Raw genomic sequence first — 24,044 nt, 5'->3', positions numbered from 1 at the left:
TGCCAGCGATGCAATTCTTCTCTGATCATAAATCTATAGATGTAATTGGAAAGGTTTTAACAGATTCAGAACATACATCAAGAATGAAAAAAGGACACTCAGCCAATGAGAGCTCCTCCCCCTCCTACCCTAGCTCTAGGGAACATTTAAACATAGAAACAGGAGTAGACAATAAGCCTCTTGAGTGTAATCTGGCATTAATTAGATCATGGCTCATGTATATCTTAAATCCATGTACTTGCCTTGGTTCTCAAATCCTTAATAACCCTGCCTAATAAAAATATATCAATCTCAGTTTCAAAAATTTTCAATTGGCATCTTCTACAGCAGTTTGGGGATGAGAGTTCCAGATTTCCACCATCCTTTGTGTGAAGAAATGCTTTCTGACGTCATACCTGAATGGTCTAGCTCTAATTTTAAGGTCATGTTCCCTTATTTCGGACTCCTTTACCAAAGAAAATAATTTCTCTCTACCTACCCTATCAAATTCTTTAATCAACTTTAAACATCTCAATTAGGTCAATACATTATATATTCAAGGGAAATCCAAGCAACCCGTTTTTATAATTTAACACTTTTAGCCCTAGTATCCTGCTGGTGAATCTGTGCTGCACCTTCTCCAAGGTTAATATATTCTCATATAAAAGCAAAATACTGCGGATGCTGGAAATTTGAAATAAAAACAAGAAATGCTGGAACCACTCAGCAGGTCTGGCAGCATCTGTGGAAAGAGAAGCAGAGTTAACGTTTCGGGTCAGTGACCCTTCTTCGGAACTCAATATATTCTTCCTGAGGTGTCGTGCCCAGAAGTGAATGCAGTACTGTGATGGGCTCTCACCAAAGCTCTGTACAGCTGTAATGTAATGTCCATCCCTTGGTATTCCAGCCTTTTTCTGAACATCACAAATAATTATTAGTCTCAACTGCCTGGGGGGTCAAATTGTCTTCATCTTTAGCTTCCTCTCTCTGTTGACTTTGATACTTTCTTATACCTCCCTGACTGAATCTCACAGCTATGTTGCAATGGGTCCGAATGCTCTCTCCCTCTTTGTTGCTGACTGCCAATATACACTGGTTTTACAAATCTCAACCAGCATAGAATGGAAGTAATAATGCCAAGTGTGAGGAAAACCACAGCTGCCAAGAATGGGACATATTAATTTTGTCATATGGAACATTAATTTTAAACTCTTACTGGACAGAAATATGGCTGTACCTGCATTTTAAAAGGACAGTGGCTGGAAATATTTGCATTCTAAGACACAGTTGCCTGGAGAAGACAATGGAACTGCTCCCTGATTCAATTAACCCACATGGATTTTGATCACCAGACATCGAATGTGTAAAAAGCCAGCATTCCATTCCCCCCTGCCCCCCCCCCCACTGAGGGTGTCTGCTAAGATGGACAATCCACAAACCGCAGGAGCAGTTTTTCCAAATAAGGGTTAGTCACATGACTAACCAGCTGGCCAACTTGGAGTTTTGAATTGTGCACACAAAACAGTTTGAGTCAGACTGCACCTGAACTTGAACAGAGAGCATCTCCCTCGCGCTCTCTCCCTCACACAAAGGCAGAAACCCACAGAAGAAACTAAGCCAAGACAGAACACCACCGAAACAAGTTTGAAAGAGTGTACTGGGCCCCAACAAGATGGCAAGAGTTAACTCCAATCAAAGATTTTACATCGGACTCAAAAGACAGTAAATGAACTCCAGCTATTGTTTCAAACCTTTCTCCTTTATTCTTTCAATTTTCTGTCTCTATCTGCATGTTTGTTTATCGCGTATGCATGCTAGTATGGTCGCGTCACGTATTTTTAGTAGTTTTAACTGAATTAGAGTTTTAAGGTTAATAAACTTACACCTTTCTTGTTTAAATCTAAGCAAAATTGTCTGGTTGATTTCTTTGCCATTATAATTAGAGAGCAGTGAACAAGGATTCACTGAAGGGAAGCTAAAACCACGGCGTTTTTAAAAATTAAACTCTGTTACGGTCAAACCAGGAAAAGGTTGAGAGGGAACCCCTAGACCCGTTTACACCTGGTCATAACAAGTGTCATATTCCTTTTTATTTACTGTCTCTAGATAAAAAGGCTCAAGTGATTTTTGCAGAAAATAATAATTTTGAAGTTAAAGTGGGTAATTTTCACTTTTGACGGTAAAAAACTGATTTCAATTGAAAGGAAAAAGGATAGGATGTGTCATGTGTGTATAATAATAATGGCAACACATCCTGTGTACTGGTGTGCACTACCACGATGACCAGTGGCTAGACCAGCTTGGTAACAGGTGACAACGTCGAAAACACAATTCACAGCGTCACTTGGCAGCTTTATGTGTGGCATTTGTGGCAGAACCTGCCTCTCAAGGATTGGCCTTCACAGCCATCAGCTAAGGAGAACCAAGAGAAGACACCCCACTTAAATGGATTGTTTGCTCCGTGTCCATCATCTTTCGTAGATGGAAGGGTGCCAACAACAACAATAATCCAAAGAACATGAGTTAAAATCCCACCCTGGCAGTTTGAGAGTTTGAATTTGTTTATAAATCCTGGAAATAAATAGCTGGTGTCAGTAAAAGTAACCATGAAGCTGTCAAATTGTCATAAAAGCCCAGCTAATATCCTTAAGGGAAGGAAACCTTTATGCAAGCTGGCCGATATGAGGCTCTATTCCCACAACAACCTGGTTGACTTTTAAATGCTTTCTGATGTATTCTAGCAAGTCACTCAGTTGTATCAGCGTAACTGAGGATGTACAATAAATGCTGGCCTTTCCAGCGCCACCCACATCCGAAGAATGAATAAAGCCAGTGAGGAAAGTATCACTGCACCTAAAGTATTGCACCTTTAATAGCTATTTCTGATATCAGAAGATCGCAATGCTATTTCTACCTCTAGATTCATCCATTCACAAAGATCCTAAAGTCCTCACATCACAGCATCAAACTGTCTCTTAAATGGTTACAGAATCTCTAACTTAAAGGTGTAAATTAGAAATTCTGTAGTCAAGATCAATCTGCTGGAAAGACTTCCACATTATCATTGAACTTTTCTTCTTAATAAACCTGGTTTGCAGTTTATAATTTAATTTGTACAGCCTCATAGGGTACTTTTCCACCATCAGAAGAGCATATGAGGGCTCATACCAATTTATCAACAAGGGTTCATGTTTAACCCAATCCTGGATAATGCTTACAAGACAAGCATTGTGTATCTAAATTCATACCCTGGTTCATAGAAAATTCTAGAAATTTACCTCACGGAAGGAGACCATTTGGCCCTTTGTGTCTATGCCAACCAGAAAGGAGCCGCCCAGCCTAATCGCACTTTGCGGCTCTTGGCCTGTAGCCTTTAGGTTACAGCACTTCAAGTACATATCCAAGCATTTTTTAAATATTATAAGGGTTTCTGCCTCTACCACCCTTTCAGGCAGTGAGTTCCAGATCCCCACCACCTTCTGGTTGAAAAGATTTTCCTTCGGATTCTCTCTAAACCTTCCACCTCTTACCATAAATCTATGTCCCCGGGTTATGGACCCCTCAAACAAGGGGAACAGACCCTTCCTATCTACTCTACCTAGACCCCTCGTAATTTTATACACTTCCATTAGGTTTTGCCTCAGTGTCCTCTGTTCCAAAGAAATCAACCCTAGCCTATCCAATCTTTCCTCATAACTAAAATTCTCCAGTCCAGGCAACATCCCCGTAAATTTTCTCTGTACCATCTCTGGTGCAATCACATTTTTCCTGTAATGCAGTGACCAGAACTGCATGCAATACTCCAGCTGTGGCCTAACCACTGTTTTATATAGAGTGAGAGTTTATTGTTGGGAGTGGTCTTTAGCATTGATTTTGAGAGGAAAATCTGGAATATAGCCTAGAAAACATAACAGCTACATCGTTCAATTTAAGAATGAGCATCGAATGCTATCCAAATTGATTCCTTTTGAAGCTTCCTCAATTAAGTTTGGAAACTCTGAATTTGTCCCAGCACACATTCATTGCTGTTTGACCCTTTTTGTAAAATAGTGGTTATATATACAGAAAAAGACATGCCTCACAAAACATGGGCTGTCAGAATTAATGATTTCTCCTCCCTTACAGCCAGCAAAGATAGATGCTGGGGCTGAGGTCATTCATTAATTTAATTCCTGCGAGTCGAGTAGATGGGTGGTTGGGGGGAGGGGTTGGTGGTGGGAGCAGAGGAGGGGGTGGGGGCAGGAGAGAGGCCAACCAGTTACACAGGTTTTCCACTGTTAAAGCTACATGTTGGGGAACAGAAAATAATCAACTATAAAATTTAAATATCAGTTCTGTTATGATATAAAATTATTGTGCTTTTAAAAAAGAAAGACTTGTGCCAAGGAACAGTAAGTAAGGCAAATCTCTAACCCTAGCCTTGGCAATCTTTATGTTGTGAATGACTGTCGGCACCAAACTCAGGCAGGCTCTGCTCACTAGTCGAGTGCTGAGTGTCAACAGTCTGGCGCCTTTCAGCAGTCAAAGGCGCAGACGTTACTGAGCTGCATTGATTAAAGTGGACAATGTTTCATGAGTGATCTCAAGGTATGTTGGTGCATGTCTGAGATAAGGAGTGATCACTGAGGTGAATAATAACTACAGATGAGTGGCAAAGCTATATTCAAACTTATTCTTAGTTCTTTGGCTTCCTTATCTCGAGAGACAATGGGTAAGCGCCTGGAGGTGGTCAGTGGCGTGTGGAGCAGCGCCTGGAGTGGCGATAAAGGCCAATTCTAGAGTGACAGGCTCTTCCACAGGTGCTGCAGAAAAATTTGTTTGTCGGGACTGTTACACAGTTGGCTCTCCCCTTGCGCCTCTGTCTTTTTTCCTGCCAACTGCTAAGTCTCTTCGACTCGCCACACTTTAGCCCCGCCCTTATGGCTGTCCGCCAGCTCTGGCGAACGCTGGCAACTGACTCCCACGACTTGTGATCAATGTCACAGGACTTCATGTCGCGTTTGCAGACGTCTTTAAAGCGGAAACATGAACGGCCGGTGGGTCTGATACCAGTGGCGAGCTCGCTGTACAATGTGTCTTTGGGGATCTTGCCATCTTCCATTCAGCTCACAGGGCCAAGCCATCTCAAGCGCCGCTGACTCAGTAGTCTGTATAAGCTGGGGATGTTGGATGCCTCGAGGACTTCTGTGTTGGGGATGCGGTCCTGCAACCTGATACCAAGGATTCTCCGGAGGCAGCGAAGATGGAATGAATTGAGACGACCACTTCCAGAGCGTGGTCGCCAATATGATGGATGGAGCATTTCTGACGTCCTGTCCCATGATGTTCGTTTTCTTGAGGCTGGTGGTTAGGCCAAATTCATTGCAGGCAGCCGCAAACCTGTCGATGAGACTCTGCAGGCACTCTTCAGTGTGAGATGTTAAAGCAGCATCGTCAGCAAAGAGGAGTTCCCTGATGAGGACCTTCCATACTTTGGACTTCGCTCTTAGACGGGCAAGGTTCAACAACCTGCCCCCTGATCTTGTGTGGAGGAAAATTCCTTCTTCAGAGGACTTGAAACCATGTGAAAGCAGCAAGGAGATGAAAATCCCAAAAAGTGTGGGTGCGAGAACACAGCCCTGTTTCACACCACTCAGGATAGGAAAGGGGTCTGATGAGGAGCCACCATGTTGAATTGTGCCTTTCATATTGTCATGGAATGAGGTGATGATACTTAGTAGCTTTGGTGGACATCCAATCTTTTCTGGTAGTCTGAAGAGACCACGTCTGCTGACGAGGTCAAAGGCTTTGGTGAGATCAATGAAAGCAATGGAGAGGGGTATCTGTTGTTCGCGGCATTTCTCCTGTATCTGACAAAGGGAGAACAGCATGTCAACGGTCGATCTCTCTGCACGAAAGCCACACTGTGCCTCAGGGTAGACGCGCTCGGCCAGCTTCTGGAGCCTGTTTAGAGCAACTTGAGCAAAGACTTTCCCCACTATGCTGAGCATGGAGATTCCACGGTAGTTGTTGCAGTCACTGCGGTCACCTTTGTTTTTATAGAGGGTGATGATATTGGCATCGCGCATGTCCTGAGGTACTGCTCCCTCGTCCCAGCACAGGCATAGCAGTTCATGTAGTGCTGAGAGTATAGCAGGCTTGGCACTCTTGATGATTTCAGGGGTAATGCGTCCTTCCCAGGGGCTTTTCCACTGGCGAGAGAATCAATGGCATCACTGAGTTCCGATTTTGTTGGCTGTATGTCCAGCTCATCCATGACTGGTAGAGGCTGGGCTGCATTGAGGGCAGTCTCAGTGACAACATTCTTCCTGGAGTACAGTTCTAGGTAGTGCTCAACCCAGCGGTCCATTTGTTTGCGTTGGTCAGTGATTATGTCCCCTGATTTAGATTTGAGGGGGGCGATCTTCTTGATGGTTGGCCCAAGAGCTCTCTTAATGCCATCATACATTCCTCTGATGTTTCCGGTGTCTGAGGCCAGCTGAATATGACTGCATAGGTGTTGCCAGTAGTCGTTTGCGCAGTGCCTGGCTGTTCTTTGTGCAGTGCTTCTGGCTGCTTTAAGTGCTACGGATGTTAACTCGCTGGGGGCTTTCTTGTAGTTCAACAGTGCAATGCGCTTAGCGGCTATGACAGGTTCCAGCTCTTCATTATGAGATTGAAACCAGTCTGCATTTCTCTTCACACTTTTGCGTAGGTGGTCAAAGCTGACTCATAGATGGCGTCTCTGATGTGGGCCCACTTGGTCTCAGCATCCCCTTTGGGAGTGTTTTGAAGGGCTGTTACAAGTGAATTTAGAAATTTTTGTAACAGCTGTGGGTGAGAAATTCTGCTCGTTTTGATGCGTGGGTGGCCCTTCTGCTTGGAGTGATGCAACTTCTTTGGTCTGATCTAACCTTGCTGCACACTAGGGAGTGGTCGGTGTTGCAGTCTGCACTGTGGAAGCTGCGTATGATTTGAACACTGTTTAAGGCGGCTCGCCTTGTAACAATGAGGTCCAGCTGGTGCCAACGACGCGATCTTGGGTGCCCCATGAAATCTGGTGACAGGGTTTAGTGTGAAAGGACGAGTTGGTGATGCAGAGGTTATGATAGGTACACAACTCAAACAGTCTCTGCCCGTTCTCATTCATCCTTCCAATGCCATAGTTCCCAAGGCAGGAGGGCCATGAGTCATGGTCGGCCCCAACCTTGGCATTAAAGTCCCCCAGCAGGAATAGGTGTTTGGTGTTGGGGATGCTGCTAATGATGTTATGGAGTTCCTCGTAGAACTGATCTTTAGCTTCAGGTGGGGAGCAGAGTGTTGGAGCATAGATGCTGGGTAGGTGTACTGGACCAGAGGTGGTGAGCAGTCGGATGGACAGTATGCGCTCCGAGCCATTTGAGGGGGGCTCTATCTTGCTGAGCAATGAGTTTCTGATGGTGAAGCCCACTCCATGCTGTCTTGGTTCTTCAGGATCCCTGCCCTGCCAGAAGAAGGTGTAGTCTTGCTCTGCTAGAGATCCACTCACGGGGAGGCGTGTCTCCTGAAGTGCTGCAATGTCTACATTGAGTCTACTGAGCTCGTTGTTAATGATGGCGGTCTTCCGAGAATCGTTGGTTTGTGTCAAGTCTTCCGACAGGCCAGGACACATAGTTCTGACGTTACAGCTTGCAAAGCGAAGGGCTGGTACCTTCTTTCCTTTTTTCGTGTTGTTTGGTGCGGTGTTTCAGTCCACCTTTCGGGCAATGACCCAGAACTCCAAGCACCCATTGAAGCAGGTAGACCGTGGCGGGACAGAACCTTATTGACCGGGGGCTGTCCGGTTTGAGGCGGACGGCAGCTGTCCATTGAGGTGCAATGACCTCTCCCACCGACAAAGGCAACCCGTGGTGCCCATTTTCTACGCCAATTAATCTGGACTTATAACCTGTAACTGCTGCCTTCCGTGTTGTTTCCGTCGCTGTGAGGCAACTATGGAGTGACCTCTCCATGGCGCATGCCTGGGCGAATGTATGGAGTTGAGAGTTGCCCAGTCGTCAAAACCCCCCTCTCGGCCTTTCTGGTGGGGTCCAAAGGAGTGCAGAGCACGACGTTTGGCACCGGTATGGCTGCAGGAACTGCCGGAAACATGCCAAAGGTGACACATGACTGCCTACGGGGTTCCACTCCGGATTTTCTGTTAGGGTTTACTCCCTTAGCCTTGGTCTCTCCCGAGACGCCCACAAGGCAGTGGGGTTGTTAGGGCCCCTACACAGGTGTAGGATGATGCTGGTGGGAGGAGGGGGTGCGAGGGGGAGGGGTGGAGGGAGGGGGGTGCGAGGGGGAGCTGGGAAGGGGGCTGTAAGGGGGTGGGGGGGCGTGCAGGGGGAAAATGGTGCGAGGGGGGTGCTGGGACAGGGTTGTGAGGGGGTGAGCTGAGAGAGTGGAGCAGGGAAGGGGAAGGGGGGGGTGGAAGGGGGGGAAGGGGGAGGGGAAGGGGGGGAAAGCGGGTGCAGGTAATAAGCCATTTCCTCAGTTCCCACCATCGACGTCTGGAAAGGTCATCCGCTTCCTTCGGGAGGTGAAGCATCTTTTGGCAGACTTACAAAGGTGATTATATTCACTAAGGGTTTTTTGATGTGGTTTATATAAAGGCATACAGCATTGCCGACAGTGCGCGGCAGATGCTCTCCGAGCCATCTCCCGCGGGCGCTTTGAAGTTGCGGCCGAGGACCCGTTTGTGGATTTTTGGGTGTTCGGGGCACCTTTTCGCAAGGCTTCCCTAGGGTCCCGCTGCTTCTTCTTCTCTCCAATGGACTTACCGCACACCGTGGCCGCGGACACTCTGGACGGTGAAGACAGCAGGATCGGAGATCAAAGTATCACCAGCTGCACTCTTCAGTTTCGTCCGGATCAATTTCGTTGAGAAAACAAAGAGCAGGTGTGGCTGGGGGAGGGCAGTGGGCCCAGGTAACATAAACTAAACTAACTGTTAGCTTTTAGTTAGGGCTAAAATGAACTGATTTAAAGAGCCAGGGGAGTTTAAACAGTTTAAGAGGGTAGATTGGGGGAGAAAACACTAAGAATGGGAGCAGATGGCCATGGATAGAGTTGAACAGCAAGGGAGCTTCCTCGGGAGCTTCAAACTTATATTGGGCCAATATTTGGGTATTAAGGTAAAATCAATGATAAAGTTTTCGATGCCTGGAGCTTTTACAAAACCACTTAAAGTTTACTGTTCAAACATCTGAAAATTCATTTCAAATTTCCATCACCCTTCTGCTAAAACAAAACTGCCTATTTAGTGTTCCTTATCTTATACGTATCTATATGAAGGGAAAAATAAACGGGGAGTGGGATAAGGCAGCACCTGCTTCCAGACATCAGTCTATTATTAGCCATTAGAACAACAGAAATTACAGCACAGAAGAAGGCCATTCTTCCATTGTGATTGTACTGGCTCCAGGCATCGAAAACTTTATCATTGATTTTACCTTAATACCCAAATATTGGCCCAATATAAGTTTGAAGCTCCCGAGGAAGCTCCCTTGCTGTTCAACTCTATCCATGGCCATCTGCTCCCATTCTTAGTGTTTTCTCCCCCAATCTACCCTCTTAAACTGTTTAAACTCCCCTGGCTCTTTAAATCAGTTCATTTTAGCCCTAACTAAAAGCTAACAGTTAGTTTAGTTTATGTTACCTGGGCCCACTGTAAGGCAGACTCATTGTATTTTCAGCCCTTTAACGATATCTTTTTATCTTTTGCTTTATCAAGAATTTTTCCAATTTTCTTTTAAATGATGTTATAATCATTGCCACCATGTTCACTAGTGGTAAGGTATTCCACGTCCTAATAACCCTCTGTGTCAAGAACAAAATGCCCTTTTTTCATCTAGTGATAATCCTGAGTGTCCACCACACTCTCATGTTGTTGGGAAGTGGATAATTGATTACAACAATGCTGGGATTCTTTTTACCTGTATTCCTATCTATGTATGGGTGATTTGAAATTGGGCATTAGAAGCACAATGTTGAATGCTACTGATGACAGAAAACAGTGATGCAGACTATATAAGACTTCAGGGAAACATAGAAAGGTTAGCAGAGTGGGCAGATAGGTGGGCAATGGAATAGGCAATTTAATGCAGAGTAGTGTGATGTATACATTTTGGTTGGAAACATAAGCATGAAAATTATATACTCAGATGAAAGATATTGAATGGTTTGGATGAACAAAGTAACAGAAGAGTTCAAGTATAGAGTTCCTTAGAAATGAGTGGAATAGATAAAGCCACAATATAGGCCAATAGCATTTTGGGTGATATAAATAGGGATTTACATTGAAATAGCAAATGGTAATGCTGAAGACAATAGCTAGGTTACAATTGGAGTACAGTGTGCAATTTTGGTAACTCCGCTATGGAAGTATGTTAAAGTCATAGAGGGAATGCAGTATAGTTCACTAGGATGACATCAAGCTGGGAAACATTCACCAATTACTGACCTAATTCAAGACGGTGATGGAATACTCACCTGGATGGGTGCTAATGCAATAACATCAAGAAACTCAACACCATCCAGGATAGAGTGATTCACTGGATTGGCACCACTATCACTGGACTCAATAGCCACTCCCTCCACCTTGGCACACATGTAGTTGCTGTATGTACAATCTACAGGATGTGCGATAACTTACCAAGGTTACTATAACAGCATCTCCCTTGCTTGTTACTTCTACCATCCAGAAGAACAAGAGCAGTAATTTTGTAGCAACACTATCATCCAGTTTGGATGTATATTGCTGTTCCTTTATTGTCAGTCAGAGTCTTGGAATTTCCTCCTGAAGACTATTATGGGAGCACCATCATCACAAGGACTGCATCAATTAAAGCTGAAAGTCCACTACCACCACCACCTTCTCATGGCAACTAAGATGGGCAATAATTGCGGCCTTTCCCATGGCACCCATTTCCCAAGAACAAATTTAAAAAGCTACAGGTATGAAGAAAGATTTATGAAATGGAGATTAGTTCCACTGGAGCAGCAATTTTATTTCTTTCTTTATTCGTTCATGGGATGTGGGCATTGCTGGCTAGGCCAGCATTTATTGCCCATCCCTAATTGCCCTTCAGTAGGTGGTAGTGAGCTGCCTTCTTGAAATGCAGCGTTTTTGTCCTCGATGGTGTCAAGCTTCTTGAGTGTTGCTGGAGCTGCACCCATCCAGGCAAATGGAGAGTATTCCATCACACTCCTGAGTTGTGCCTTGTATATGGTGGACAGGCATTGGAGAGTCAGAAGATGAGTTACTCGCTGCAGAATTCTCAGCCTCTGACCTGCTCTTGTAGCCACAGCATTTAGGTCCAGGTCAATTTCTGGTCAACAGTAACCCCCAGGATGTTGATAGTGGGAGATTCGGTGATGGTAATGCCATTGAAGATCATGGGAAGATGGTTAGATTTTCTGCTGTTTGAGATGGTCATTGTCTGGCATTTGTGTGGCATGAATGTTACTTTCCACTTATCAGCCCAAGCCTGAATGTTGTCCAGGTCTTGCTACATTTCTACACGGGCTGCTTCATTATCTGAGGAGTTGCGAATGGTGCCAAACATTGTGCAATCATCAGTGAACATCCCCATTTATGATCTTATGATGGAGAGAAGGTCATTGATGAAGCAGCTGAAGATGATTGGGCCTAGGATACTATCCTGAGGAACTCCTGCAGTGATGTCCTGGAGCTGAGATGATCTCCAACAACCACAACAATCTTCCTTTGTGCTAAGTATGACTCCAACCAGCAGAGGGTTTTCTCGATTTCCATTGACTCCAGTTTGCTAGGGCTCCTTGATGCCATATTCAGTCAAATGCTGCCTTGCTGTCAAGGGCAGTCACTCTCATCTCACCTAAGCAGTTCAGCTGTTTTGTCCAAATTTGGACAAAGGCTGTTATGAGGTCAGGAGCTGAGTGGCCCTGGCGGAACCCAAACTGAGCATCAGTGAGCAGGCTATTGCTGAGCAAACGCCGCTTGATAGCACTGTCGATGACCCCTTCCAACACTTTGATGATGATTGGGAGTAGACTGGGTTGGATTTGTCCTACTTTTTGTGTACAGGACATACTTGGGCAATTTTCCAATTGCCAGGTAGATGCCAGTGTTGTAGCTGTACTGGAACAGCTTGGCTAGGGGCGTGGCTAGTTCTGGAGCACAAGTCTTCAGTACTATTTCCGGAATGTTGTCAGGGCCCATAGCCTTTGCAGCATCCATTGCATCAGCTGTTTCTTGATATCATATGGAGTAAATCAGATTGGCTGAAGCCTGGCATCTGTGATGCTGGGGACCTCAGGAGGAGGCCGAGATGGATCATCCCCTCGGCAATTGTGGCTGAAGATGCATGCAAATACTTCATCCTTTTCTTTTGCACTGATGTACTGGGCTCCCCCAGTTGAGGATGGCGATATTTGTGGATCCTCCTCCTCCTGTTTGTTGTTTAATTGTCCACCACCATTCACAGTATTAAGAATACTTAATGGAGGCGTATTTTAAAATTATGAAGGATTTTAATAAATTGAATAGGGAAAGGCATTTCTTCTGGTTGGGGAGTCAGTGTTGTGGGGTCATCAATTTAAAATGATCACTGAGTGAATGAGGAGAGAAATTAAGAACAAATTCTTTACAGGAGTTATTGAAGCATGGAATACTTCCCACAGAGAGTGGTTGAGGCAGAGTTCATTACATCTCTTAATCTTTTGAGGGAAAAATTGATAAATATCTGAAGCAGAGAATAATACTGGGTTACGGACAGTGCATGAGTAGTAGAATTTTTATTTTGGATTGCTCTAGCAAAGAGCCAGTGCAGACATGATGCACCAAATGTTTTCCTATGCTGAAATGTTTTTTGCACTATTTCCCATTCATGATGCAATTGACTGGATTTATGATGTCATAGAAGTCCAACAAAAAAAATGCCTTCACCTGGGCAGTTCCAAACCAGCAATTCTGAAGCCTAAAACAAAGGAACAAGATGCCTGATAGAGGCTGATTCGTGCTCAGTTACTTCCTCCTTTAAACATTACAATGTTCAGAGAGTGTCTAAACTTGTATAACACCAGGACAGTGACACAGCCCAGAGCTAGTGAGTACAGTGGCCAGTTTTTTGTTAGTTCTCCTTCTGATTAGCATTGAGCATTCAGCACATGCATGGCCTTAAGTGTCTGCCAGAGTTCAAAAATAATTAAAGAGGCACAGCCTTGATCAAAATATATTTGGGAAGCCTGTGTTCTTCCTTTTCCAAATATCTGATGAGTGAAGTAATCCACATGAAAACACTGGATTGTGAGAACGTCACACTCCATGTGCCTGACATCACTGATTCAAAAATGAATCACGGCTGGGCTGCCTCTACCATCGCCTTGGAATTAAAGACGGTGCCCTTTAATTACTTCTTTCAAATCATTTGCTACTTTCATGAATAATTATACATTTTCCTCCAGTGAAAATGGAAAGAACTGTCATTAGTTATCCTTTGACTCTGTAACACTTAAAATAAATCATGGGTAGAAATATTTTGGATCACCTCACTTATTCTTGGACCAGACATGACAAGATTTCTTTTTTTAGTAACTGGTTAGCACAGTGACTTAAGGGCACTAATATATTCACTGCTAGAGCCTGAATCTGAGACCCAGCTCAACCTGATGGCATGAAATTCACGGGGGTTAATTACTTCGGGGGACTCCTGACGCTCCGCTACTGTAACTTCGGTGGAAGCTCGGTGTAAAATTCTGTTGGCATAAAGATTGAGTTTCCCACCCCTAAACATTCGGCAAAGTGACACTGTTGGAGCAGGAGGAGCCCTAAAGAAATTCCCAATGCAAATTGCTGCCAGTTTTCAGGATCCAAGGGAATTGAGTTTGGAACTTATAGGTTCACAGCACAAACTTTCATTTACCACATTTCTGCTCAACTCATGACAGCAAAATCTGTTCCAACACGAAATAAAGACGAAACCTCTTATATAATCACGTTTTGAAATATTGCTGATGACGATTGCAGGACAGCAACTTAAACATTAAGCAAACCAGCTTTCTTCCCATAAATAGTCCATCGCCATTGAACAATAGTGCACAATGTTAATTCACTGATCTGAGAATTGCAACAGTCTTTGTTTTGGAGGAGGGGGCATAGTGGGGCTGCATACCAGGTTGACAGCAAGTGCACACACAAACAGAAACACACATTACATTGATTTGAGAGCATAGACGCACGCCACTTCGTCCAACAGGTCTAGGGCACTGTTTATGCTTCATGTGAGCCTCCTCCCACCTTAATTCATCTCACTGTATCACCACATCCTTCTAGTCCTTTCTCCCTCATGTCCTTACCTAGCTTCCCCTCACACACACACAAAGCTGCAGGAGTCCAAAAAAGTCAATTTGCCAAATTAAATGATCACTGCTGCTGACTTGGTAATTTTGCTAGTTGATATTGATTTAAGTGACAGACTTCCTAAAGGAACACATGAAGGGATTCTTAATTGCCAGCCCTGCATATCTCACATGTAAAATGGACAATCAGCAGAGTGAAAACTGGTGGAGACCTCGGACACCCAATTTATGAACTGATTCAAATTTCAGGCAGGCTTTTAAATAGGATTTGAGTACACCCGGCCAAAACAGGTGAAAGCCTGCTTAAACATACAAATGGAAGTCCTATGTCAGCTTCGTAATTTTCATGGAGAAAGGGGTGGGATGGTTTTTCCAGGTGTCGAGTCGCCCAACCAAAGGCACTACTGGAGATCACTCTGAAAAGGCGAGTTTTTACATTTATTAAGTTTTTTGTGGAGCCAGGAGGAGCATTCGTCCCACCCACTGCTGTCCCCAGAATTCACGCACCCCCATCTCCCAACAAGCCTAACCTGTTCACTGGCTTTGTGATTTTATGCCACACCAAACCGGCAAACTGCAGCACAGCACCTCTTTGGCACCTGTGGCTCACCTTGATAAAGGGCCGGCAATATCGCTCATATTATGGACTCGACTCGGTACTCTCCACCAAGGATAACCTTTGTTTGTACAATCACATAAGCTTCTCTGTCTCAGGCAGGTTGACATAGTTACTTTACACCATGGATGATTGAAGTTACATATGTCAAAAAATGAATGAACAAGAGTTCACAGACACATGAAGCTCATCATGTAAAGGAACTTATGAGCTTTTCCAAAACCTTCAGCTAATATCTTCTTGCCCAATGTGCTTTATCAAGTAATACACAATAAGTACTTACTTTGACACAGTCTTTGTCGCAGTATTCCTCGGATTCTGTCTATGGCATTGAAATCAGTAACGTGGAACATGTGAGCTGATTTGGGTTCTGAGGCGATCTCCTCCAGTTCCTCCTTAAGGGCGTCACCAACACCCACGGCAAAGAGCCTAATGCCAGCGGAGTGAGCCAAGGTGGCATTTGGCAACACTTCATCCTGACTTCTGCCATCTGTCAAGAGAATTGCCACTTTCTGAATGTTCGGATCATTGGGTCTGGCACCTGCCTGTTGTGAGAAGCTATTCAAAGTAATGTAGCCAATGGCCTCCCCGGTTACGGTATTCCCTCGGCGATACCTGATGCTCGCCGCAGCTTGCTTGATATCTTCTATGTTCTGGTAAATGCCTAAGTTGAACTCCGTGTGAGGCTTATCACTGTAGCTTACGACCCCTACTCTGGTCTTATCTGGACCAATATCAAACGTCCCCACCAAATTGGCCACCCACTGCCTGACCTTTTCAAAGTTCTCTTTGCCCACGCTGTAGGACGTGTCCAGCAGAAAGACCAGGTCATAGTGGACATTCTTGCAGCCTGTAAAGGAAGCAAAGTCAGCAGGTAATATATGGTAAGCATTGAAAAACATTAGCACTGCTCCCCAAAGCATTTCACTGCAACATGCTGCCTTGAAACAGTGGATTCCAGAAAGATAAAGGAAAGCCCAGCTCTTTCACTTCGCTCCTTTGTGCTCCTTTTGAGAGGAGATCCACTTGAAGTGATGTACGACACAATTGAAGGGTGTTATTATACACAGTTCCAGCCTGCCTCTACAGTTTGTTAAAGCCTGCCCTCATCAGACTGAATGTATTAAAGGAAGTTGTTTTCTTGTCGAATCCTGAATGAAGAAGAGCTTCTACTAATGGTTTTCAAAGTGTATTCTACCTTAAAATTTATATTATTTAAAAGTAAAGATTTCCATTCAAAATGAAGATGTGTGCTGTTAGGTCCTACTCTATATTTTAATTTTAAGCAATAGTGTTCTGAGTAGATATTTTTGTCATGTTTGTGCATTTATTGTAGATAATTTACTGCCAACGTTTTGTTTTGGACTAGAAATTTTTGTTGTTGCCTTGTATCGTGACATTCCCAGCCAAGCTGCACCAATCCATTCATGAAGAATGCAGTATTGCATTCCCTTACCCCTCCTCAGCCATTGATGACCTTTTGCCTTTGACTAAACTCCAGCAGAAATATTTAGGACACTTTGTCAAACAATGCAGTTCACACAGCGCAAAATATTATACTTTTGCTCCAAGGAAAGTACAAAACTTGCATTTCATGTCTTCAGGGTGTCACAAAGTGCTTCACTGTCAATGAAGTGCTTTTCAAAGTGTTTCACTACTGTAATGTAGAAAAATGCAGCAACTAATTTGTGCACAGCAAGCTCCCATAAACAGTAATAAAATTAATCAGTAACTAAACTGTTTTCGCGATTTAGTCAGTTGACGGATAAATATTGACGAACTGCCCTGCTCTTGTTCAAATAGTATCATGGAAATGTTTTACATCCATTTGAGAGGGCAGACAGGTTTGAGTTTAATGTTTCAGCCAAAATATAGCACCTTCGATAGTACAGCACTCCCTCAGTACTGCATTGAAGTGTCAGCTGAGATTAAGTGCTCAATCCCTGGAGTGTATTATTCCCAAATTGTCTTTCCTCATCTCCTGAAGATGCTGATTCCTCATATTTGAGCCTGCATGTTCAATGTCATGGATGGATTATTAAGACAATCTTGTCTTCAATCAAAGTATATCTGACAGCAGAGGGCACTGGGCAGTGATCAGCAGCTTTAACCCTGGTTATTATACATTTCTACTGTTACCTTAACTGAGGTCAACACTGACTGGGATTGAATCCAACACCTTTGTGATTTGTACAGCTCAGTATCACATTGGGCTGTGCCTCTATCAAGAAAATCAGTAAATAATAAAATGGTAAATAGGAGTCCTAGTGAGTAATAAGGGCGATCTTCCAACCTATCTGCACTTGCTCTGTGACATTTTCGCTGCAGTAATCATGTATATTGCTGTAGAACTATACCATTGTTTACAATGTGTTAAAACACACAAGACTGAGGACATAAACTGAAATTCAGCCACAAATTATTCCTAAAAGGATAATATTCAACTCGCACCACATTTTTCAACATTAATTCTTCCTTTCCTAAAAGAATCAAGCCCCAACTGGTACTGATTTTTAAACACTGATCAGAATCTTGGCCTGGGAAGCATGCCAACCCACTGTCAAACATAAAAAGAATGAGTCCATGACAGACCTGTCTTGGTGTTTTTTTCTCCCCCACAAAACCTTAACAGACATGCATGTGAGTTTTCTTTGAGGAACTACTGTGAAAGGCTGATGCGAAAGTTGAAAAGAATAGAAAAATAGATAAATCTTTTGATTTTTTTTTGCTTGCTGTAGGTGTAAGTGTTACTAGTAATTGGTGAGGGTGTAATGGATAGGATGAGCATTCATGAGCCTAAGGGTCTTTTTTTCATTTTTCCTTCATAGGTTAGTGCAAATTAGGAAGTAATGGTTAGATTTTGGAAAGTCTGGATTATAACAGTCATAAAAATAAACAACAGGAATGCTGGACAGTGATCAGGATAGAAATTTGGCAAGCCCATTTTTAAGCACTCACAGGGGTTGGTGGGGGTTGGGTGAGCAGGGATGACACCCCCTGGTGCCAGGGTAAAGGACATCACGGAGAGGACGCAGGATATTCTGCAGGGGGAAAGGAGTCAGCCAGAAGTTGTGGTACATGTTGCATCAACTACATAGCAAGGGCAGGTATTGAAGTCCTATGGTCATATTTTCTGGAATTAGGGAGGAAGCTAAAGAGTAGGAATTTGAAGGTAGCAATCGGTGGATTATTCCCAGTGCCATGCACTAGCAAGAGTAGAAAGAGGAAGATAGGGTGGATCAATGTATGGCTTGAAGCATGGTGCAGGAGGGAGGGCTTCAGATTCTTGGGGCATTGGGGCCAGTTCAGGGGCAAGAGGTACCTATTCAAAAGGAACAATGTTATGACCAGGTGAGAAGGGGTCAAGGGGTTCCCTCTCAGCCTTTGCCTGGTTTAACCATAATAGGGTTTAATTTTAAAACACTGTGTTTTTGGCTCCCTCTCAGTGAATCCTTGTTCACTGCTCCAATTGTAAGGTAAAGTCAGACAGGTTTCCTTAAATTTAAACAAGAAAGGTGGAAGTTTATCAATCTTAAACTCTAATCCGGTTAATGACTACGAATATGCGACGCGGCCACGCTAGCATGCATACGCGATAAACACACGTGCAGATAGAGACAGAAACAGTAGAAGGAATAAAGGGGAAAAGTTTGAGGCAATATCTGGTAGTTACAGTCCTTTAAGTTTGTTGTGGGGTCTTTGGTTGCTGTTAAGTCCTGCAATTCGTTGGGGCCCAGTGCACGCTTCAACTTGTTTCAATGTCCGGAGTCCTTTCTCTCTTGAAGTTTACATGCTTTCCGTGGGTCTGGTGGCTTGGGAGAAAGCGAGAGAGAGAGAGAGAGAGAGAGCGGCTTCCTTGTTCCAACTTCAGTTGTGAACTGCCTTCTGTCCTTTCTGTGTGGCACAATTCAAAAAACCCAGGTTCCCCAGCAGGTTAGTTATATGAATAGCTCTTTATTTGGAACAGTCTCGCCTGTGAGGTTTGTGGATTGCATTATCTTAGCAGTATCTGGAATGCGCTTCCTTACACCTTCAATGTCTGGTGATCAAAATCCATTTGGGTTAATTGGAGCAGGAAATAGTCCTTTGTCTTCACAAGCAGCGTCTCTGAGTATGCAAATATCCTTCCAGCCCAGTGTCTGATGAGCTTCAAACAAGCAATTTCATCACTCCAGCAACAGTTTAAAATCAATGATCATATGTCAGAATCAACTTGCTGCCTACAAGGTTGGTGGAAGCGGAGACAATCAATGATTTCAACTCACCAAGGCTTCTTCGACAACATCTTCCAAACTCGCGACATCTACCACCTGGAAGATCCAGGGTAGCAGATGCATGCGAACACCACCACTTGCAAGTTCCCCTCCAAGCCAAACAACATCCTGACTTGGAAGTATATTGACGTTCCTTCACAGTCGCTAGGTCAAATCCTGGAACTCCCTTCCTAACAGCACTGTGGATGTACCTACACCCCGAGGACTGCAGCGGTTCAAGAAGGAAGATCACCACCACTTTCTCAAGGGCAATTAGGGATGGGCAGTAAATGCTGTACTAGCCAATGATGCCCACATCCCACAAACGAATTTTTAAAAAATTCAAAAGGAAATAAACTTGCAGGGCTATGGTGATCGAGCGGCGGAGTGCGGAACTGGCAGGATTGCTCTGTGGAGAATTGGCATGAACTTGATGGCTGAATGGCCTCCTTCTATGCGGTAAATGACTCAATGACTCTATGGGCTGAATAGAGCCCTTGGGATATGAATAGAGGCACGGTGGGGGGGGGGTGGAGTGCGATGGGACAATAAAAATGCGCCAAAAGGCGGGAGGCTTCCTGATGTCTTCCAATTTAGTCCGGGGTGTGAAAGCCGAGAACAGCCTCCCCGTCCCAGGCCACTTGAGACCCTTAAGTGGCCAATTAATGGCTGCTTAAGGGCCTCTTCCCACTTCCATCTCAAGTTAATAGAAGGTGGAGGGGTCCACAGCCAAGGGGAGAAACCGCCAGGTAAAACCTGGTGGTCTCCTAGCAGGCTCAGGGCATCCTTCCTTTGGGGGAAATCCAGAGCTGCTGGAAATCGCCCCACCCCCTACCCTGACTAAGCTCCCTGTCACCGGGTCCTGCCTGTATGGCCCCTACGACCCCGATCCCACTAACCTTTACTGGGGTTTTCGCCATTCCTCAGTGCTGCAGGGCATTTGCAGTAACAGCAGAGGCCACTGCTCTCAGTGGCGCTGCCAGTACTGTAGAGCTACTGGCCTTCTGATTGGCTGTCAACTCTGGAGGTGGGAGCTCGTTCCTTAAAGGGATGGCATCCTGGACAGTGAGCAGGTTAATTAAGTAATAACCTTCCGGCCCACCACCTCAGCCCCATATCCATAACAACATTCATCCCTATGACTCTATAGCCCAAGGAGTCCCTGATATTGGACCTTGTGCCTCATTAACATCAAGCCATCATGGCACCATGAATCCGCTGGTAAAGAATTAATGAAGATTGGGCTGCTGTTAGTGTCACAGGAGTGCTTAGTTAATTGAGGGCTGGGAAGGAAGAAACTGAAATTGAAATGGCATCAGAGGCTGGGTTGGGGAGGGAGATTAGAGGTTGGGTTGGGGGGGAATGGCGCCAATTGGGGGAGGGGGAAACAGCATCAATGGTTGGGCAAGTGACAACCTATACTCTTCAAATGTGGGATTGGGAGCAGCACTCCATTTCTCCAGAGAGTGGATAAAAATAACCATCCCCAGCCGAGAGGGCAAAGGAGCTCGGACATCTACTTGATTGTATCACTGTAAAACAGCAGCTATCTAAGATGAAAACAGTATTTGTCCCATGTGTGAAGCTAAAAGTTGAATAGAGCAATCCCAGACCTGGTTTAGGATGTTTCTTGACGTTATCCCTCATCCTTAACAAAATGCTGTCATAACCAATAGTATAACTGGAATTGAGTCAACTTTGTGTCACTGAGGCAGCATTATGCAACACATCAGTAATAAGTAGACTAGAAGCTGGGTGGACAAAGTTAAATGAAACTGCGCACAAAATCTCAGCCAAAGCAAAGGAAGCCAACATGGAAGCTCTGAGCTGATTTTGGCTGTGCTGACAGACTGATTAATTTTATTCAAAACTGCATTATGGGATGTCAGAGACAGGGATTCTAAATATGGCAATATCTAGTGTGTTCTCTACCATCAATGAAGCCAGATGACCTATTTGGCCTTCTTTTCTCTGCTATGCTGAAGGAAGACATAGCAGACCCTGAGATTGAACATATAACCAGCTCATAACAACAACGACAACAACAATGGCTGGAATTTTTCCCTCGGCGGATGGGACCCATCCAGCGACTGAAAAGTCAGTGGCGAACATGCCTCCACCTGGCCTGGGGATCCAGACCGCATTTTGCAGTCCACAGGCCTTTAATTGGTCTGAGGTAGGAAGTCCCGCCTAATGGAGCTGCCAGCCAATCAGCGGGCCGGCAGCTCGTAGTCCCAGCAGCGCCCAATCATGAGGGCACCCCCCAGGCTATCAGGAAGCTGCCTGCTCTTGTCAGGTGGCTTCTTTTGGGTCTGGGCCGCCCAACCAACCATGGGTAAAATCCTTGTGGCGGCAGGCGGAGGCCTTTAAGTGGCCATTAAGTGGAACTCCCCGAGCCTCCTGCTTTATTTTATGCCCCATCCCCACCACCACCCTGCCATCATCCCGCTCTTTGGGGGGGGGCATAATATTCCGGCCAGCTTGTATTTATATAGTACCTTTAACGTAATAAAATGACCCTAGGCACTTCACAGGAGCATTATAAGCCACATAAACAGTAATTCAGGCAGATGACCAAATGCTTGGTCAAAGTCACAGAGTGAAACAGCACTGAAACAGGCCCTTCTGCCCACCGAGTCTGTGCTGACCATCAACCACCCATTTATACTAATCCTACATTAATCCCATATTCCCTACCACATCCCCACCTTCCCTCAATTCTCCTACCACCTACCTACACTAGGGGCAATTTACAATGTTTACCTATCAACCTGCAAGTCTTTGGCTGTGGGAGGAAACCAGAGCGCCGGCAGAAACCCATACGGGCACAGGGAGAACTTGCAAACTCCACATAGGCGGTACCCAAACTCGGGTCGCTGGAGCTGTGAGGCTGTGGTGCCTACCATAGCGCCACTGTGCCGCCCAGTGGAAGGTTTTAAGGAGTGAGAGGAAAGAGAGGTGGAGAGGCAGAGTGGTTTAGGGAGGGAATTCCAAAGCTTAGGGCCCAGGCAGCTGAAGGAAGGACCAATTGGGGATGCTCAAGAGGCCAGAAAAAGAGGAGTATAGATATCTGATTGGGTTGTGAAGTTGGAAGAGACGACAGAGATAGGGAAATTGAAACAAGAATGAGAATTTCAAAATTGAGGCATTGCTCAACCGGAGGGCAATGGTGGTCACCGAGTTCAGGGATGATGGGTGAGTGGGAACTGGTGCGAGTAAGGACAGGGGCAGCAGAGTTTCGGATGACCTCAAATTTACATAGGGTAGAATGTGGGAGACCAGCATTGGAATAGTCAAGTCTGGAGGTAACAAAGACACGAATGAGGGTTTCAGCAAAGATGAGCGGAGACAGGGTAGAGTCAGGCGATGTCATGGTGGCAAAAATAGGTGGTCTTAGTGATGGTGTGGATTTGTGGTCAGAAGCTAATCTCAGGGTCAAATGCAACACCAAGTTTGTGAACAGTCTGGTTCCGGCTCAGGCAGTTGCCAGGTATAGGGCTGATCGATTTATGCAGACTATAAACAAACCATCATTCATGTGGGGGGTTTCACTGATGATTGCGCTCTGTTGCAGCACACATTGGAAGATTTCCATACCATTACCAACTATAATGAAACTATGGCCAAAAGCCACAGGCTACCCATCATTCTGAAGAACGCTAAATTTATGTTCCAGCTGGCACTTCATTCACAATAAATACCACCATTGGTGTTTATTGAATGAACACAGCTGAGTTCAGTCTATCAACTGCCTGCCTATGCAGCACCCTGTTATTAGGCACATTACTGAATAAAGAGGTGTTTCTGTGACACAATAAGTCCTGCTCAGCTTTTGTCTGTTGAGAATACATATAAAAGACAAACATGGACTGAAATTGAAGTGCAAGATTAAGGTGTATATGGCAATGATCCACAGCTATGAGGTTTGGACAGGCTATCTACACAAAATCAAAGACCTTGAAAATTTATACATACATAGATAGATAGGAAGGGTTGAAGGATATTTATATTTGCTTTGACGACTTCAGGCCATCCTAAAGTCCTTTGAAGTGTAGTCACTGTCGTAATGTAGGAAACACAACAGCCAATTAGCGCACACCAAGCTCCTACAAACAGCATTGTGATAATGACCAGATAATTTATTTCAGTGATAGAAGAGCCTCAACTTTGACTTTGACCAATTGGTATGAGGCATTCACTACCTGTATGGATGAGAACCAGGACTGCAGGGTGGATGGGCAAACTGACCAAGGTGCAGCAAGCTATTCAAGTGGGGTGTGTGAAAAAGAATGTGGTAGTGATAAGAGACAGTGTAGTCAGCGGAATAGGTAATGTTCTCTGCAGCTGCAACGGGAGTTCTGAAGGATGTGTTGCCCAGCAGTGCTAGAGAAAAGACGTGCCCTTGCGGCTTGAGAATTATGTGGAGTGGGAGGGAAAGGATCCTGTTGTCGTGGTCTACCAATGACATAGGTAGGACTAGGAATGGTGTTCTGCTGATATAGTTTGAGGAACTGGGTTCTAAATTAATAAGCTGAGCCTCAATGGTAATAATCCTTGGATTAATACGTGAGCCATTTGCAAATTGATATAGGATGAAGCAGAGCAGAGAATTAAACACATGGCTCAAAGAAAAGTGTACAAAGAAGGGGTTTCAATTCATGGGGCACTGGCACCAGTACTGGGGAAAGAGAGAGTTTTTCAGTTAGGATAGGCTCCAGTTAAACCAGATTGGGATCAGCATCCTAGCGTATCGTATAACTAGGGCTGTGAATGGGGCTTTAATCCAAAAGTGGGGTGAGAGGGGTCAGGAGAAGGGGAATTTAGAAATCTAAAGAGAAAAGTTGAGACAATAGAGG

The 24,044-nt window shown here is 44.7% G+C and overlaps 1 protein-coding gene across 2 annotated transcripts in view; it reads right to left on the bottom strand.

Annotated features, from left to right (window-relative positions):
* col22a1 (collagen, type XXII, alpha 1) overlaps positions 1-24,044 on the bottom strand; it is a 419,868-nt gene that overhangs the window by 340,002 nt on the left and 55,822 nt on the right. For both annotated transcript variants that reach the window (XM_068031367.1, XM_068031368.1), the window contains exon 3: positions 15,219-15,785. In XM_068031367.1, coding sequence (XP_067887468.1) covers positions 15,219-15,785 — 567 coding nt within the window. The remainder of the gene's footprint in view (positions 1-15,218; positions 15,786-24,044) is intronic.

The sequence above is a fragment of the Heterodontus francisci genome, chromosome 5 (assembly GCF_036365525.1).
Source record: "Heterodontus francisci isolate sHetFra1 chromosome 5, sHetFra1.hap1, whole genome shotgun sequence".
Lineage (NCBI taxonomy): Eukaryota > Metazoa > Chordata > Chondrichthyes > Heterodontiformes > Heterodontidae > Heterodontus > Heterodontus francisci.
This window is presented reverse-complemented; position numbering and strand designations above follow the sequence as displayed.